We start from the raw sequence: 16,401 nt of genomic DNA on the forward strand, positions 1-16,401 counted from the left end.
ACTTTATAGCTTTCCCTGTTTAAGAAAAAATATTCATGTATCTTGCTCCTAATCCCCTAGCTAAATTTTTACCAACACAATAAAAGTAAATACAGTAATAAATAATGAAACAGACCCACAAAACTTCACATGGTTTACTCACTCTTTAGTACAATTTATATAATCCCTACTTTCAAAAAATACGAATACATCAGACAAGTACAAGGTTAAAAAAAAAAAAACACAAAATCATGGAGTAATCACAAAAGTGCATTAGAATTAAGAAACCTCACAATTCAATTATAGATTTCCCCCTTCACAAAGTAAAACAACCCAGTGATATTTAATAAATATTCATAGAAAAATGAAGATGATGATGCCAACAGCTAAGATCTACTTGGGCGCTTAACTTGTACTAGATAGTCAAATATTTCCTATTTAAGCCTGATGACAATTCTAAGAGCAAAATACTATTATGAATCCCCATTTTTAAATCACTAGAAAAGAAGCTGAATGATGTTAGGAGGTGGCAAGACTGGGATTCAAATGAAGTCTAACTCTAAAGCTCTCAACTACTTATTGTGGGAAAAGAAATATTATAGTTAATGGTTTGGATTTAGAGTCTTATTGGAAGAATTTTAAAATAGAAAGTTCAAATGCATTTTATCTATTTCAATACTGTAACCATGTGTGTATTAAAGCTGTAGGGAATATTTTATCTTTTCAAAAAGCACTTGACTTTAATACCATTATACTATTAAAAGAATTTTAAGATATTTCCCTAGATTTTGCAACTAAAATTATTTAACATCAGGTTAGCTTGATCTGTTCTACAAAAGCACAATCCAAACCTGAGTTATTTTCACCAAAACAAGAGATTTCTTAAAAAAAAAAAAAAAAAGTCAAAGCTATAAAGTCAGAGCTATATAATCAGAAACAGTAAAGAAATTTATGGCAGATTTTACTGAAATTTAGTTTTGATTCCAAAACTAGAATAGTATGACAATATGTCCCTTAGTATTACTTTTTTAGGTTCTGGAACAATAGACTTGTTAGAGAAAATACACTGAGGTTTGTACAAAGATCCAAACTAAATATGGACTTATATTACTTGTTTGCCTGATGTCATACTTCAAAAAAAAAATTCCTGCTATAAGCATACCTTGGCAAAAAATACGGTGAGGTGAGTTTCACTGCCAACAATCCAAATAGGGAATTTTGGAGATTTCAAGTAAGAACCAACCTAGAACAAATGTAGCAAAATAAACAAACAAATGAAAATTTTGTGATGTCCGTTAAGCATTTGCCCACAAATATCTGAAGCATAACTAAAGCGTCCAATTCATATTTAAATGGGATAATGTATTGTGCCAGAATACTTTATCCATAAAGGTCAAATGCTGAATATAAAAATGAATGTTATACAAAGACTCTTAGACTCAGAACTAAGCATATATTGCACCTTTACATTAAAACAACAATGACACAGACTTAACACAGAAGTAGTTCACTTCTGTGAATTATTTTCAGGCTTTGCTAAAGGTCCTAGATAAAATTACCGTATCTGGAATTTCAGCTTGTTGATATATTACTTTATGAGGAGAATAACTATGAACTAACAAATGAGTAGGTTTATGGTCAAATAAATAAGGGAAGTTAGTCTTAAGAAAATCTGTTTTGAAAAAATCTAGGGCAATACAATAATCTTAAAATAATAAAATCTCAAGAAAAATATATAATCCAAAACATTTAAGAATATAAAAGATCCTGTCGTTTGACTTTTCGTTAGGGAATTAGGTTTCACAATATGATCTCTTTAAAATAAAATAAAATGTATGAAAAGTGGGCGCAAGGGGTTAAGACGCAGCACTGTGAAGCTATCTGCAGCCACTGCAGCACAAGTTTGATCCCTGGCCAGGGTCCACTGCTCCCCTCAGCAGTGTATTTCAGTAGATCCACGTGCTCTGCTCCCCACTCTGTCTCTGGTGAATCCTCTCACCCCTCACACCTCTGGCTTATACCCCAGTTCTTATATGCATAAAGTAAATCTTTAAAAAAAATTGTTAAAATGGCATACTATTTAAAGTTCATTACAGCCCCCATCAAAATATCAAAGCATTATTCATAGAAATAGAAGAAACAATTTTGGTGGAACCACAAATATTTTAAAATTAAGGCAGTGGTGATGGCTGCATAGTTATGCAAATATATGAAAACCACTGCAACAAATACCTTAAAAATGGTAAGTTTTATGGCATGTGACATATATTTTTCTTAAAAAGCAAGGAGATGGAGGTTTTATTTGTATTAATCAACATATAAGGTCAAAATGATATGCAAAACATTTTCACTTCTAAAGGGCAATCTGCTACACTATCAAAGAACAGGAAAAGTTTGTACTTACAAAAGCAATATAAACATAGTTATTTCTTTAGCACAAGTGTCATTTCTTGAGAAAGTATCAAAAGCTGTATATAAATTAATACCATATTGTAATAGCATGCTATCTCAACTCATATTGAAGACACTGGCGAGAGGCAATTCCCTTAAAGCAAAAAGAGCTGTTTAAGTCCATACTACCCCCACTTTCCTTTTAGGTCTCCTACACTCTGGACTGCTAAGCATTTCCCTAACCTCCCTGACAAGCAGGCATAGCCCCTACATCTAAGAGCCCATGGAAACTATTTAAACTAGCCAATCTAGAGTTTGCTCACAGCTAACTCCATCCTAATTTCCATTCATAAGCTGCCCCACAGCTGTAGCTTGCTGTTGCCCTGTAACCTTTGTTCAGTCTTTTATCTATTAGTGTGTTTATTTCTCCATTAAAAGAATCTTTACATCTCATAAAAAGCCATAGTCACTGCTAAAAACCCCAGAGCAAAATGTAAGCAGGAAAATGTACAGCAGCTCTTGATTTCCCACTAATATCTTGCGGAGCCTGGGATGGGGGCACAGACATTCTTCTGTTCTATCTACAGTTAAAAAAAATGTAAAAGTACAAATTCTAAATTTTCTAAAAAGCTTACAATTCTAATGAATTATCCCTTTTACAAGCACTTAATGAGCATCTAATATGTATGTACCCAGAGAGACAATGTACCTACTTTCAAAGAGTCTATATTCCATTAGGGATGATGAATGGAATTCAAGATTGAAAAATGGTAAATACATAAACCAAAAGTAAATCATTACAGAGTGAATTATCCCTGTGAAATGTGAAAATTCACTGAGGGAATTTTCAAGGAAAAGATCCCTGAGGAACCATTTGAAGGAGGACCTGAAGGGGAGAGTGAGCCATCAATTACGAAACTGTAAAGTACCAGGCAGAAATGACAGCAAGTATCAGAGCCTCTCAGGCAGGAATGGGCTCAGCATATATGAGAAACAAACAGGAACCCAGTGTGGCTGGAGATAGCAACAGCAGGACTAATGCAAGAGCAAGGCCAGAGGCATCTAGATGCTCAGAGCCTTAAAGGCATACAGAGAACATTTCAAAATGTATAATCTCCACACCCCATCTATCCTCCTGCAAAAAACACACTCACTTTCTTAAGTTGCTTTACTGAAATATCTTTGACATGTAAAAATTCTAGTTAAGAAGCATAATATCTTCAATATAAATGAACATAATGTGAAAAGATCATCACAATCAAACTAATTTCATATATCCATTACCCCTACATATATCCATTACCCCTTTCATATATCCATTACCCCTACATCCATTACCCCTGTCTTCTTTGCATGTGCATAAACACACTATTTGAGGATATCAGAGCGCGCACGTGTGTGTGTGTGTGTGTGCGCGTGCATGTGTGTACATGTGTGTTGTTGCCAGAAAGGTAAAATAGCTTAATTATGGTTGAGAAGCTGTTTCAGTATACTTTTGCTTGTATCATTAAAGTCACTATAAATGCAAGAAATGCTATTTTTGAACAATGTGATTGCTGCAGGATGAAACCTATTTATTATTTTAACAATATTACCCTTGTCCAAATGTGGTCATGAACAAGGAACACTGCCTGGTAAGAAAAGAAAGAAGGCAAGAAGCTGTTCCTCTTACTAAAAGTAATTGCTGCCAACACTAGAATCACTATTGTGGAACCACTATTCTAAACTGGAAAAGAAAATTCTATCTACTTCTTTCCCCAAAATCAGAACATCTTATTAAGGGCGAATCACTAATGATTTAAACCTCATTAAAACTATGTGGAATGTCCAGTAATTATTTCAGTTTGTATAGGAAAGCGATGAAATAAATACAAAAATATTTCATGGCAGTTCTTGTCCTAGCACACATGCTAATGAGTTTAGGGTTGGGATGCTTGGAATTTTTTTTTTAGTGTGAGAGCATTTTTTAGATGGAATAGAAAAGGTTAGAATTTCAGGGTGTTAGCAATTCTTTTCCTTTGCCTTATAAAATAGTACTAGTTGCTCCAATGAAAAATATGCTCAGAGAGGAAGAAACAATATATTCTTTTCCTGCCATTTACCAAAGATAAATTTATATTCAATAATACATTTATCTATTTTCATAAATTATTTCATGCTGGGTTCTTCTGCCTCCCACCCCTCAAAAAAGGGACAAACCTAAAAATTAGGAAACTTAGCATAATGAGCCAGCTAAACACTATCCTTCGTAAGATTCAATTTAGGAAAGGATATTACAGAATGAATTACACTATCTAATTACAGCAGCAAACTCAAACTTACTGTCACAGAAGAAAACTATTATGGACTATCATGGACATGTGAACAAAAAACATTTAAAGTACTTCAATTTAACTTACCTTACAGTATCTTAAAGCTTCCATTAATGTTAAGAATCCTACAGCTGCTTGTTCGTGTATACCAAGAAGCTCTACAACAAAAAAAGTTAGTATTGCATTAGTACATGAAAATCTGAAAAATACATACATGTAAATATATATTCTATACCAAAACTTTTACTTTCCCAAAGTATATTTTAAAACCTAGCACAATTTACTGTTAAGAATTCACATCATGTTATTACTATAACTCTACTCATCATAAAGGGATAAAGATTTTGTTCCTTAAGGATTTCCAGACTCCAGAGAATCTCACAAATCAATTAACTAGAATAAAAAGTAAGAAGTAGGTTTTGGAGTGGTGCGATGAGAGAACATAAGTCCACTTTTAGACAAGGTGGAGTTGAAGCACCTTTACAGTTTCTAGCTAGAGATGGCTATGTAACTGCAAGGAGGGCTCAGAAACACAGGGAAGAGATGTCAGGAGAAAATAGAGACTCATGGGAATAATCCACACAGATTGAGAGTTGAAGTCACGGATGTAAGTAAGATAGAACAATTTTTAGAAAACGAAAAATGAGATTATTTCACTAGAGATGTAATTGCAATAATAGTCTTTTCCTAGACTATAACTTTTACTTAATATACATTAAACAGAACTGAAATAAAAATTTGGCTCCATACATATTTCTAAAAAGCATTTTTTTCTCTGACAAAACTTATATTCACTGTAAACACAATGTATACATAATTTTGCATCCTTTATGCCATCTGGCCATCTTTTGTCCATTTTTTCTATTAGGGTGTTTTTCTTATCAATTGATGTAATATTATCAACTCTTAGTCAATTTCGTTGTAAATATTTTACTATGTATCCTTAAGTACAGCATCCAGATGGTGAAAATCAAGAATTGGTAATTTAACTTATGAGATTTCTAAGTTCAAAATTAATAGAAAGCACATACACATAAGGTGGCATTATTCACCAGCTTTGCTCATTTCTTTCAGGCACAAAGGAGGTAAAGCAATGGTTTTCACATAAGACCTTTTGAGAGACTAGATGAGATCAAAATGATTTTAATAAGAATAGGCAATGACTACCTTTATTATTTTTACTCTCCCATGAGAACAGAGTTTCCAGAAGCTAAATGTCATATTCTATTATTTCCTAATTCTGAAATGCAAGCATTTTAAATGTTTTCATGTTCAAAGAATACATAAGTTGAAAAACATCAGCAGAACTTAATTTCTAAAATCAGTTACCACCACCTAGTGTTCTGATTAGATACTACATCATCTATTTCCTTGCAATTTTAAACAATTAGAATTGTGTATTATCCTATTATTATACTCCTAAATATAGCAAACTAGTTATTCTTGGATAATGGATTATTCAGATTTGGTCAGTAATCACATATTTAGGCATGCTGCTTGGGTAGTAACATTACAAAAAATACTCGTTTCCTTAAATGGAATATATCAAATTTTTTTCATCTTCTTTGATACTTCAAATACATCATTAGGGCTGCCCTGGTGGTACAAGGGGTTAAATCTCAGCACTGTCAAGTTATCCACAGCCACTGTAGCACATGTTCCATATCTGGCCAGGGAGCTAACCCACATGGAGCACATGGACCTACACCCCAGCTCTTGTATGCATAAATAAATAAAACAAATCTTTAAAAAATAAGTACATCTTTTAAAATAGTTACTACTGGGCCTCCCTGGTGGCGCAAGAGGTTAAGTCTCAACACTATGAAGCTATTAGCAGCCACTGCTGCACAAGTTCAATCCCTGGCCAGGGAGCTAACCCACATGGCGCAGCAGATCTCTTCCGTCTTGCCCATAGCTCCCGTCAGCAGTGTATTTCTATCAATCTACCTGTTCTGCTCCTCACTCTGTCTCTAGTGAATCCTCTCACCCCCCACACCTCTGGCCTACACCCCGGCTCTTGTATGCATAAAAGAAATAAAGCTTTAAAAAAATTAAAAAAGGTACTATTGCAAAAAGTTGTAATTATTGTGAGGATATAATATTCTTACACATTGCAACTTACAGAATTTACTTAGATGAGATTTTTTCTCATTCAGTCTCAAAGGGGTCTGTATTTGCAGAAAATCCTATAGCATTAGATTTTATAATTTTTTGTCTATCATTTTTAAAGTAGCATTCAAGATTAATCATGATCAGGCCCTATTGAGCCTTATTTGCTTCAGTCAGTGAGACTGTATTTACATAGTTTTATTTTTCTGAGTTTGCCTTTTTAATACTCTTGTCCTCCACTATCAACTATCACTTCTCAGAGTGATCAGGGCATTTGCAAAGCTCCCTTTGGGACTTTCAAATTTGATACTCCTATAATTCAGTAGCAAAGAACTCAATTAAAAATTTGGCAAATGATTTCAATATAGATTTCTACAAAGAATACATACAATGACCAACAGTATATGAAAAGGTCCTCAACATCATTAATCAGAGAAATGCAAATCAGAGCCATACTGAAGTATCACCTTACACAGGTTAGGATGGTCGTATTAAAAAAAGTGATGTTGGGCCTCCCTGGTGGCACAAGGGGTTAGGTCTCAGCACTATAAAGCTATCCAGCCACTGCAGCAGTTCAGATCCCCAGGCAGGGAGGTGACCCACATGGCACAGCAGACCTCTCCTGTTTCCCCCACTGCTCCCCTCAGCATTGTATTTCAGTTAATCTGCCTGTTCTGCTCCCCACTCTATCTTTGGTGAATCCTCTCACCCTCCCACACCTCTGGCCTGCACCCCAGCTCTTGCATGCATAAATGAAATAAATCTGGAAAAAAAAAAAAAAAGTGTTGTCAAGGATGTATAAATACTGGCACCCTTATACATTCTTAGTGGGAATATAAAATAAATAAATAGCTGCTATGAAAAACAGTATGGAGGTTCCTCAAAAAAACCCCAAAAAAACTACCATATGATAAAGCAATCCCACTTCTGGATATTTATCCAAAAAACGGAATTAAGATTCAAAGAAATATTTACATTATTTATCTCTCTCTCTCTCACATACACCCCCCCCCCATGGAGTATTTTTCAGGCTTACAAAAGGAAATCCTACTATATGCAGCAACATATGACCCTTGATGACATTATGCTAAGTGAAAATAAATCCTGCATGATTCTAGTCATAAGAGGTATCTAAAATAGTCAAACTCAAAAGCAGAGAAAACTGGTTGCCAGGAGCTGGGAGGAAGAGGAACTAGGGAGTAGCTAGTCAAAGGATAAAAAGCTTCTGTTACATAAGACTAAGTTCTAGAGTTCTGTTGTACACAATCATACCTAAGATGGTGTATGTTTTAATACGTAAAAGAATTTCACATCTATCATTACTTGTCATATTTGGCATCTAGCTAGGGTTGCCTGATTAAGCAAATAAAAATACAGGAAGCCCAGTTTAATTTAAATTTCAGATGAAAAATAAGTAATTTTTTAACTATTGTATGAGAACACTTAGACTAAAAATGATTCATTGTTAATCTGAAATTCAATTTTAACTAGAGTCCTGTATTTAATCTGGCAATCTAGTTCCATCCATTTAATGATAATTAAATGTACTTTTACAAGCAATAAAATTTGGAGAAAATAGCACTTATGGTCTTTTCTTACATAATTTCTGAAAAAACAAATACTTGCAAATTTGTATAATACCTAGCACCACTTGATATTCATATTAATTACTTAAAAATACTACAAAAAATACTACAATTTCAAAATGATTTTTGTCTTGAGGGTTTAGATTCTCTTAATGTCTATGGATCATGAGTTCCTCAACTTTCAATTAACTATGGCTGGATGGAATTCAGTACTAATTTCTACTAGAAAGAAAGAAAAAAAGGAAATCTCTGGGTTTCTGATATATAAGGGCTGACTATTTTAATCCCCCCCAAATGAAGACAACACTAACATAAAAATCATCAAGAAAACATACCAAAAACAATATATGTACAATACATACAAAAATAAAAGTGCACAAATATTGAGAAAATCCTTTAATATAAAAAAGAGAAAACTGATCCATGGGAAAACAAAATCAAAGAGAACCTCAGCTGGAAATGCAAGCAGTAGTACAAAATGAAGTCAGATGGTAAGTAAATAGGGAGCAAATCACGAAAGGAGTTGAGAAGCCTGGTAAAGAGTTTGGATTTTAAGTGCTAGGGAAGCCATCTATCGAATGGTTTTAAGTGAGAGTATCACGATCTGATTTAATTTTAAAAATACCACACTAGCCACTATGAAGGACTAAACAGATAGGCAAGATCAATCTATTGCAGTTTTATTTCTATTCTGTTTTCAGTTGGGGTAGAATAAAAAACAGGGATGCAGGAACTATATATGACCTTTATGATTAAAAGAAAATAACTTCGGGCCTCCCTGGTGGCACAGGGGTTAAAGTTTCAGTGAAACCAAGCTCTTTCTAGTCACTGCACCAGTCATTGTGCATGAGTTCGACTCCCAGCCAGGAAGCTAAAGCACACGGTGGAGCAGTCCTCTCCTGACTCTTATGCTGCTCCCCTCAACAGTGTATCTCAGTAGAGTGGCCTGTTCTGCTCCCCAGTCTGTCTCTGGTGAATGAACAAACGAACACACACCCACCCCGTTCTTGTATGCATAAATCTTTAAAAAAATAAAAGATAATTTCACTGAAAACAATCTAGATGACAAGACAATACTGCAAAGATGTCACTTCTTTAAAATAATCTACCAACTTAAAGTAACTGCCATCAAAATCCTGACTTAACACTAGAATTTAAAAAATTTAACAAAGTTCAATTGTAATAGAAAATACAGAAATTATGACAAATTTGAAAAAGAACAATGTTAAAAAAACATGTGCTAATGCATATCAAAATATATACAACTATTTAACACTGTAGTTTTGGCATAAGAAGTCACACATATATTAGTGCAATAGAAACATCCAAAATGTAACTCACATATACAAGAAAATGTGCTATTTGATTACAAAAACAGGTGTTTCATATCTGTGGAGAATTGACTGGAAGTTGAATATTAGGTAATTTTGGGGGGAGAAAATAAAAAGGTTAAGTCCTTATACCTCAATACCACAAATAAGCCAGATGAATTAAAGAGAGAAATATTTTTAAAAGTCTACAAAAGCATTTGAAGAGAATATTAATCTTGAGATGAGAGAAACATAAAACTGACACAAGGAAAATTAAAAATAAATCTAAACAGAAGATACAATATAAAAGACCAAAAGATATAAATTTATAAAAATGAAAAAAAGTTTAGATAAAATGAAAGTTACTATATTAGTAAAGTTAACAGACAGAAAAGGATAAGATGAAATTTTTGCAATACCAATTTAAAACACAAAGAACAGAAGAAAAAGTGCTCCCAGAAATTGCAAATAAAATAACCCCTCTCTTAAAAATGCCACAAGGTAGAGGCAATTTCCAAAAGAAGAAACACTAAAAATGACAAATACATTAAAAGATGAGTAAGCACTGGCTCACAGGAATCAGAGAAATGTGAATTACAACAGGTTACCTCTCGTCAATAAACTGACAAAACGCAGAAAAATAGGAACTGTCCTGCAATGTTGGAGTCTAAGTTATACTTTCTAGTCAGTATACCTAATTTTAGAATGCAACTTGGCATTTTCTATCAAAGTTTTATAAATGTTCCCTTCATAAGGTTTAACACTGAATTATTATGACTCAAGATTTCCACTCCTAGGCATGTATCAAGGAAAAGTTAAGAGACAAACACTCACAAAAATTTGTACAGGGTCTCCCAGGTGGCGCAGGGATTAAAGACAGTGCTATCAAGCAATTGGCAGCCACTGCGGCATGAGTTCAATCCCATGCTGGTCAGGCAGCAATCCACTTGGTCACATGACACAGCAGACCTTCCCTATATTGCCCACTGCTCCCCTCAGCAGTGTATTTCAGTAGACCCCCCTGTTCTGCTCCCACCGTATCTCTGGTGAATCCTCTCACCCCCTGTACCTCTGACCTATAGCCCAGTTCTTGTATGTATAATAAAAAGAAAAATCAGGGCTCCCCAGTGGAGAAAGAAGTGCTATCAAGCTATCGCCAGCCAAAGCAGCACAAGTTTGATCCCTGGCTGGCTGGGGAGAAACCCACATGGTGCAGCAGACCTCTCCTGTCGCGCCTGCTGCTCCCCTCAGCAGTGTATTTCAGTGGATCTGCCTGTTCTGCTCTCCACTCTGTCTCTGGTGAATCTTCTCACCCCCCGCACCTCTGGCCTGTACCCCAGTTCTTATATGCATAAACAATTCTTTAAAAAAAAAAATCACCTTTAGAAAAAAAAAATAGAATGGGTTCAATTACAGAAAATAGAGGAACATAACTTGAGTAGTTTTTTTGTTCATTAATTTTATTGATTAAATTTTGATCTCTACCAGAAATCTGCAAATTGTTTAATATCATCACGCTAAATGGATCATTTTACATATTATATAACGTAGGGAGGGAGTTCATAAATTTTTTAATTTCTACTTATTTTTATGTAGAAGAACTGGGGTATAGTCCAGGGGTGAGAGGATTCACCAGAGACAGAGTGGGGAGCAGAACAGGTGGATTAACTGAAATACACTGCTGAGGGGAGTAGCGGGAGAGACAGGAGAGGTCTGTTGCATCACGTTTGAGTCAGCTCCCTGGCTGGGGAATCAAACTCAGGCCTTGGCAGTCATAGTGTTGTGACTTAACCCCTAGGCCAACAAGGAGGCCTCCTTAAATTTCTTAAACAGTGAAATGAAGCATGTTGAGGTGCTTTTTTAATTCTTAAGTTCTATCATTTTTACTGACTTTTTTCCTTAATATTATATCCTTTCCTGTTCTATTAATAAACTATGGTTCATTAACTTGTAAAGTTTCTAAAATGTGAGAAAAATTCAAATATAAGATCCACATTCATATATTTGTTTGGGAGCAGAAAGCAGTAGTTATTTTCTCTATCATATTTGTTTCTGTCATTAGTCAACAACCGGATAGAAATAAAATTCCCTGTGAACTATAGGGATTTTCCCCTATCTTGTATTACATACTTCAATACGAAGTACATAGTAGGTATTAAGTATAAATTGAATAAGTAAATTAATGTAGATTGATCAAGTGCTAAGCTGAAGGGAATTTTATTCAGAGCTGTGTATCAGTTTTACTTAACTGGATGGACTGGCCAAATGTGTTTCACTTCAATGTTCCTAGGAACATATGAAACTATAGGAAATAACTGACACTAGAAATGGAAGTAGTGATTTAAAATTCTCAACAAAACATTTCCCCCATGTTTGAAAGGAAGTATGACATTGAAAATAAAATAGGAGTAAGTCACGATGTATTTCAAAGCAAGTATTTCAATTCAAAATTCTTGCTATTCTCAATTTTAAACAAAGTGCAATAGTATCCCAGACTTATAGGTACCACTGAATAAATATGTACCAGGTTTATTTATATTACAAGATCTTTCCTGAAGAAATTTATCCTATTGCCCCAATTTTATACTAGAGAAGACTGAAGGCATTAGAAATTAAGTAACTTGAATAAAGGCATACACATGGGGTCTGTACCCAAATTTGTCAGCTTCCAAAGTCTATGCTCTTCATGGTAGGGTGGAACTGAAATCTGTTAAGGATGTAAAGTGCTTCCCCACACAAAGCAATTATCTTAACCTTCTAACTAATGTAGACCCATTAAATAGATGTAGAACCATTAAATATTTAACTGTACTAAAGTGAAATTTTAATCATAAGAGATAAACAATGGGCAGAAGAGCTAAAAACAAACTTCTTCAAAGAGAAAATGCAAATGGCCAACAGGCATATGAAAAAATGTTCAGCATCACTTGTAGTCAGAGAAATGCAAAACAAACTACAATGAGATACCATCTTACACCAGTGAGAATGGCACACAGTAAAAAAAACTAGCAACAAAAAATGTTGGCGAGGATGTGGAGAAAAAGGAACTCTCCTGCACTGCTGGTGGGAGTGCAAACTGGTCCAACCACTATGGAGAGCTGTGTGGAGATTTCTTGAACTACTAAACATAGAGCTTCCATATGATCCAGCAATTCCACTCCTAGGTATTTACCCAAATGACACAGAATCATTAATTCAAAAGGGCACCTGCACCCCGTGTTTATAGCAGCACTATTTACAATAGGTAAGCTATGGAAACAACCCAAATGCCCAACAATAGATGACTGAATCAAGAAGATGTGGTACATATACACAATGGAATATTAGTGAGCAATCCAAAAAGATAAACTCATGCAATTTTCAGCAACATGGATGGAGTTAGAAAGGATCATGCTCAGCGAAATAAGTCAGAAAGAAAAAGAAAAATACCGGATGGTCTCGCTCATAACAGGAATTTAGAAAACCTAAATAAAGGATCAGGAAAAAGATTAATTATAATAAAGTGAAAATCAAAATCAACAAGCAACTATAAACCAGAGACACACTAAGAGGGGGGTGTGTGGGGGGGGAGGAAAGAGGAATTAGGATCAAAATAAGGGGGGTGGGAATTGTATGGGGACTACAACCAAGATGAAAATGCATACACTGTGCAAAAATGAAAAATGATGTAAAAAAAATAGAAAACAAAACAAAAAAATTAAAAATAAGAGGTAAACACAATAAAGGATATACTTACTCATTCCTGAGCATTCTCTATCACCATCCCATACATTAGAAACAGCATGTCCAGTCAGTAGGAGGTTAATTAAACTTTGGCTATTAAAAAAGTTAAGAAGTAATTAAAATATGAATAATCTTCAAAATAAATAATTCCTATGGTTGTGCATAAAATAATGGTCTTTTACATTAAATTACTGTTTAGGAAACCAAGGGAAAATCTAACATTTTTCATGTTATACACTTAAAGAAACAGCCTTCCTAAATGAATCACCACACTGGTATCCATTGTTCTGTATCATATAAATTCTATATCATATAAACAACATTATCCATGCTTTCACATGAAAAAATAGATTTACTTAATACTTATAACTATCTTTAAAATACATATATAATTGCCATTTTGTGTTTGATGGAAGCTATGTGAAATTTAAATGAGGCAGAAAGATGTAGAGAACTTATGTAATAGAGTGGATTAACAATCACTTTTTTAATAGATTTTAGTTAGCAGAAATAACTATAAAAGTCTGAGAGGGAAGGGTAGGAAAAATTTTTTCTCTTAAGGAGGAAAGCATTTACCAATAGGTAAGGATATATTTTAAGTCAAACGAATAAATTTCATCCATTAGAAAATTTCATAAGTCAACAGAATTTGTTGAAACATCCTGTTTTCAATCTTAAAACAAAATATATTCCACAATGCAATGCATAGGTAAACCTTAAATGGAAGTTAACATTTCATAAATAAAGCAAGCTATGCATAAAACACACTACTCAAATTCATAGAGTTAATGATGTCAACGATGACAAGCAAAACTATCTGACTCAGCTATGTTTCATCTTAGGTTCCTCAAAACTAAAGCCTATTAAGAGATAATAGATTTTAGTTAATTACCTGCCATGTCCATATACAGGATCTATCAAAGGTTCAGTTGAATCTTCAATTTCATTTTTTATGTTTTCGATGCCCTAAAGAAACCAAGAACTCATTGCTTATCCTTAAAACTAAAAATTAAATTACGGTTGTTTAAAAACTATCCAATTTTTACTATAAACAAAACACAAACACAGCAGGTCCTCAAATAATGCCATTTTATTCAATGTCTTTGTTATGCTGATGAAAAATCATCATCATCCAAAAAAAAAAAGAAAAAGAATCATCAATTCATGACAGGTTCTATGGCCTAGGTGAAGCCTGCAAATACTCCCTCTGTGTGGGTTTCCTGTGGGTACTCGAGTTTCCTCCCATCCCAAAGATGTGCATATGAGGTCCCAGTGTGAGTGTGGGTGTGAATATGCCCTGTATTGTCCTCTCCAGGGTTGGGCTTTACCTTGTATCCTGAGCTGCAAGCACAGGCTTTGGCCACCTGCACTCTGAACTGGAATAAGCAGGTTGGACATGAACTAATGAAATACAAATTACTGTTTGATATTAGTAGTGTTTGGGGTTTTTATTTAAAATATTGGTGATACTTTTGTGATCAGAAATATGCCACTGGAACTTAACATTCACTTAAATCAATTAGTCTGTGGCAAAACAGGTTTTTTTACGTTTGCTTGAAAGTTGCAGTTTCCAAGAACCTGCTTATGATTTTAAATGAGGACTTACTACATTTATGTAGCTTTTCTAACAAAGAATTTCCAAGATTTTGAAGTAGAGGTGCATTTAACACATTAACAGTAATTAGTAGACCCTTCAAGAATACTTTTTCTTTCTTAGACTCCATATAAAGAACCTAAATTGACTCACGGTAATGGAGCTAATGTTGACATATTGGTTAAAGGGGTATAAAAAGATGGCATTTATATTTCAAGAGGAGGGAAAAGAAAACTATTTAATCCAAAAGTTAACAATCATCTCACTTTAGACTAACAAATTCAAGCCTAATGCACCTGCTAAAGCATCTGATGTTATTTAAAAACTTATTGGAAATAAACACATGAGTACTAATAGAGGTATAAATTAAATGCACAAAAGGTACAGCTAGTACATATGGAAATGGGAATTATATTTTTGACTGTGCATTCTCACAAACACTGGTAACTTGAATGTGTACTGACAAAATAAAATGTAAATTTGGAGGACAAGAAGAAATCATTTTCTTTGATAACTTTAAATACCTCCAAAGGATACCAAAGTCCCAAGGGAGACCTACACATTTTAACCTCATCAACCACAAAATGACAAAGAAAAGTGCCACTCATTGTGCTATGCGTATCATTTAACCATTGTTTCTATCAGATTATAGGCCTATTCTACGAATTAAAATCATTAATCAAAAATCAAAATACTGGCAGCTCTTTTTGCCTGCTTGTGTTTGTGCAAGCATTGTCTTTGCCTTTCCTTTTTTTCCCCTAATAAACCTACCTTGTTGGGCATAAATACATATATGTATTTAATTACAGCGAATATTGTAGGCAGATACAAACAAGTACGAAATCTTGCACTTGTCTTCCTTGTAATCAATACAAAACAAGCCAAGATAAGTTAAAATGAGTATGACCAAATTACATAATCATTGGGGGATATTATTTCAAAGACCAGCTCAAGAAAGAATGCCCAGACATGATGATTTACTGCCCTATAAAAGGCAACAGAGGAGTTATCAGATGTTTTGAGAATGAAAACTGGGGGAATAATGTACAGTCAAGACAAACTCCAAAGAAATCAGTCATTTTAGATATCAATGTCACTTCTGTTCACCATATCTAACCAACTGTTAAATATTCTTGGTTCTTTCTCATGAACATGTCCCTAAATGTTTTTAAGTTCTTAAATTAAAACATGCTTCTAAATATGCTTTTTCTTTTCAATTTCCAAGGTCCCTGCCCTCGCTTAGATTCACCTGTTTCAATAACCACATTTCTAGTTCTCCTGACTCTAGTCTTATACTCCACACATCAACACCCTCTGGCTTAACGCTTTCTCCAACTTAAGGAATTTTTTATCAACAGAAACATCTTATTACTTCCTTGTTCAAAATTTTTGTTTGG

General features: G+C 34.2%; 1 protein-coding gene across 3 annotated transcripts in view; it reads right to left on the minus strand.

Moving 5' to 3' along the window:
* Positions 1 to 16,401, minus strand: part of MINDY3 (MINDY lysine 48 deubiquitinase 3) — an 81,278-nt gene that overhangs the window by 28,926 nt on the left and 35,951 nt on the right. For all 3 annotated transcript variants that reach the window (XM_037510665.2, XM_037510663.1, XM_054695105.1), the window contains 4 exons: positions 14,303 to 14,376; positions 13,424 to 13,503; positions 4,770 to 4,840; positions 1,142 to 1,222 (listed from right to left, as the gene is read on the minus strand). In XM_037510665.2, the coding sequence (XP_037366562.1) occupies positions 1,142 to 1,222; positions 4,770 to 4,840; positions 13,424 to 13,503; positions 14,303 to 14,376 (306 nt within the window). The remainder of the gene's footprint in view (positions 1 to 1,141; positions 1,223 to 4,769; positions 4,841 to 13,423; positions 13,504 to 14,302; positions 14,377 to 16,401) is intronic.

The sequence above is a fragment of the Talpa occidentalis genome, unplaced genomic scaffold, assembly GCF_014898055.3.
Source record: "Talpa occidentalis isolate TD23 unplaced genomic scaffold, MPIMG_talOcc4v2.1 talOcc4.14, whole genome shotgun sequence".
Classification (NCBI taxonomy): Eukaryota; Metazoa; Chordata; class Mammalia; order Eulipotyphla; family Talpidae; genus Talpa; species Talpa occidentalis.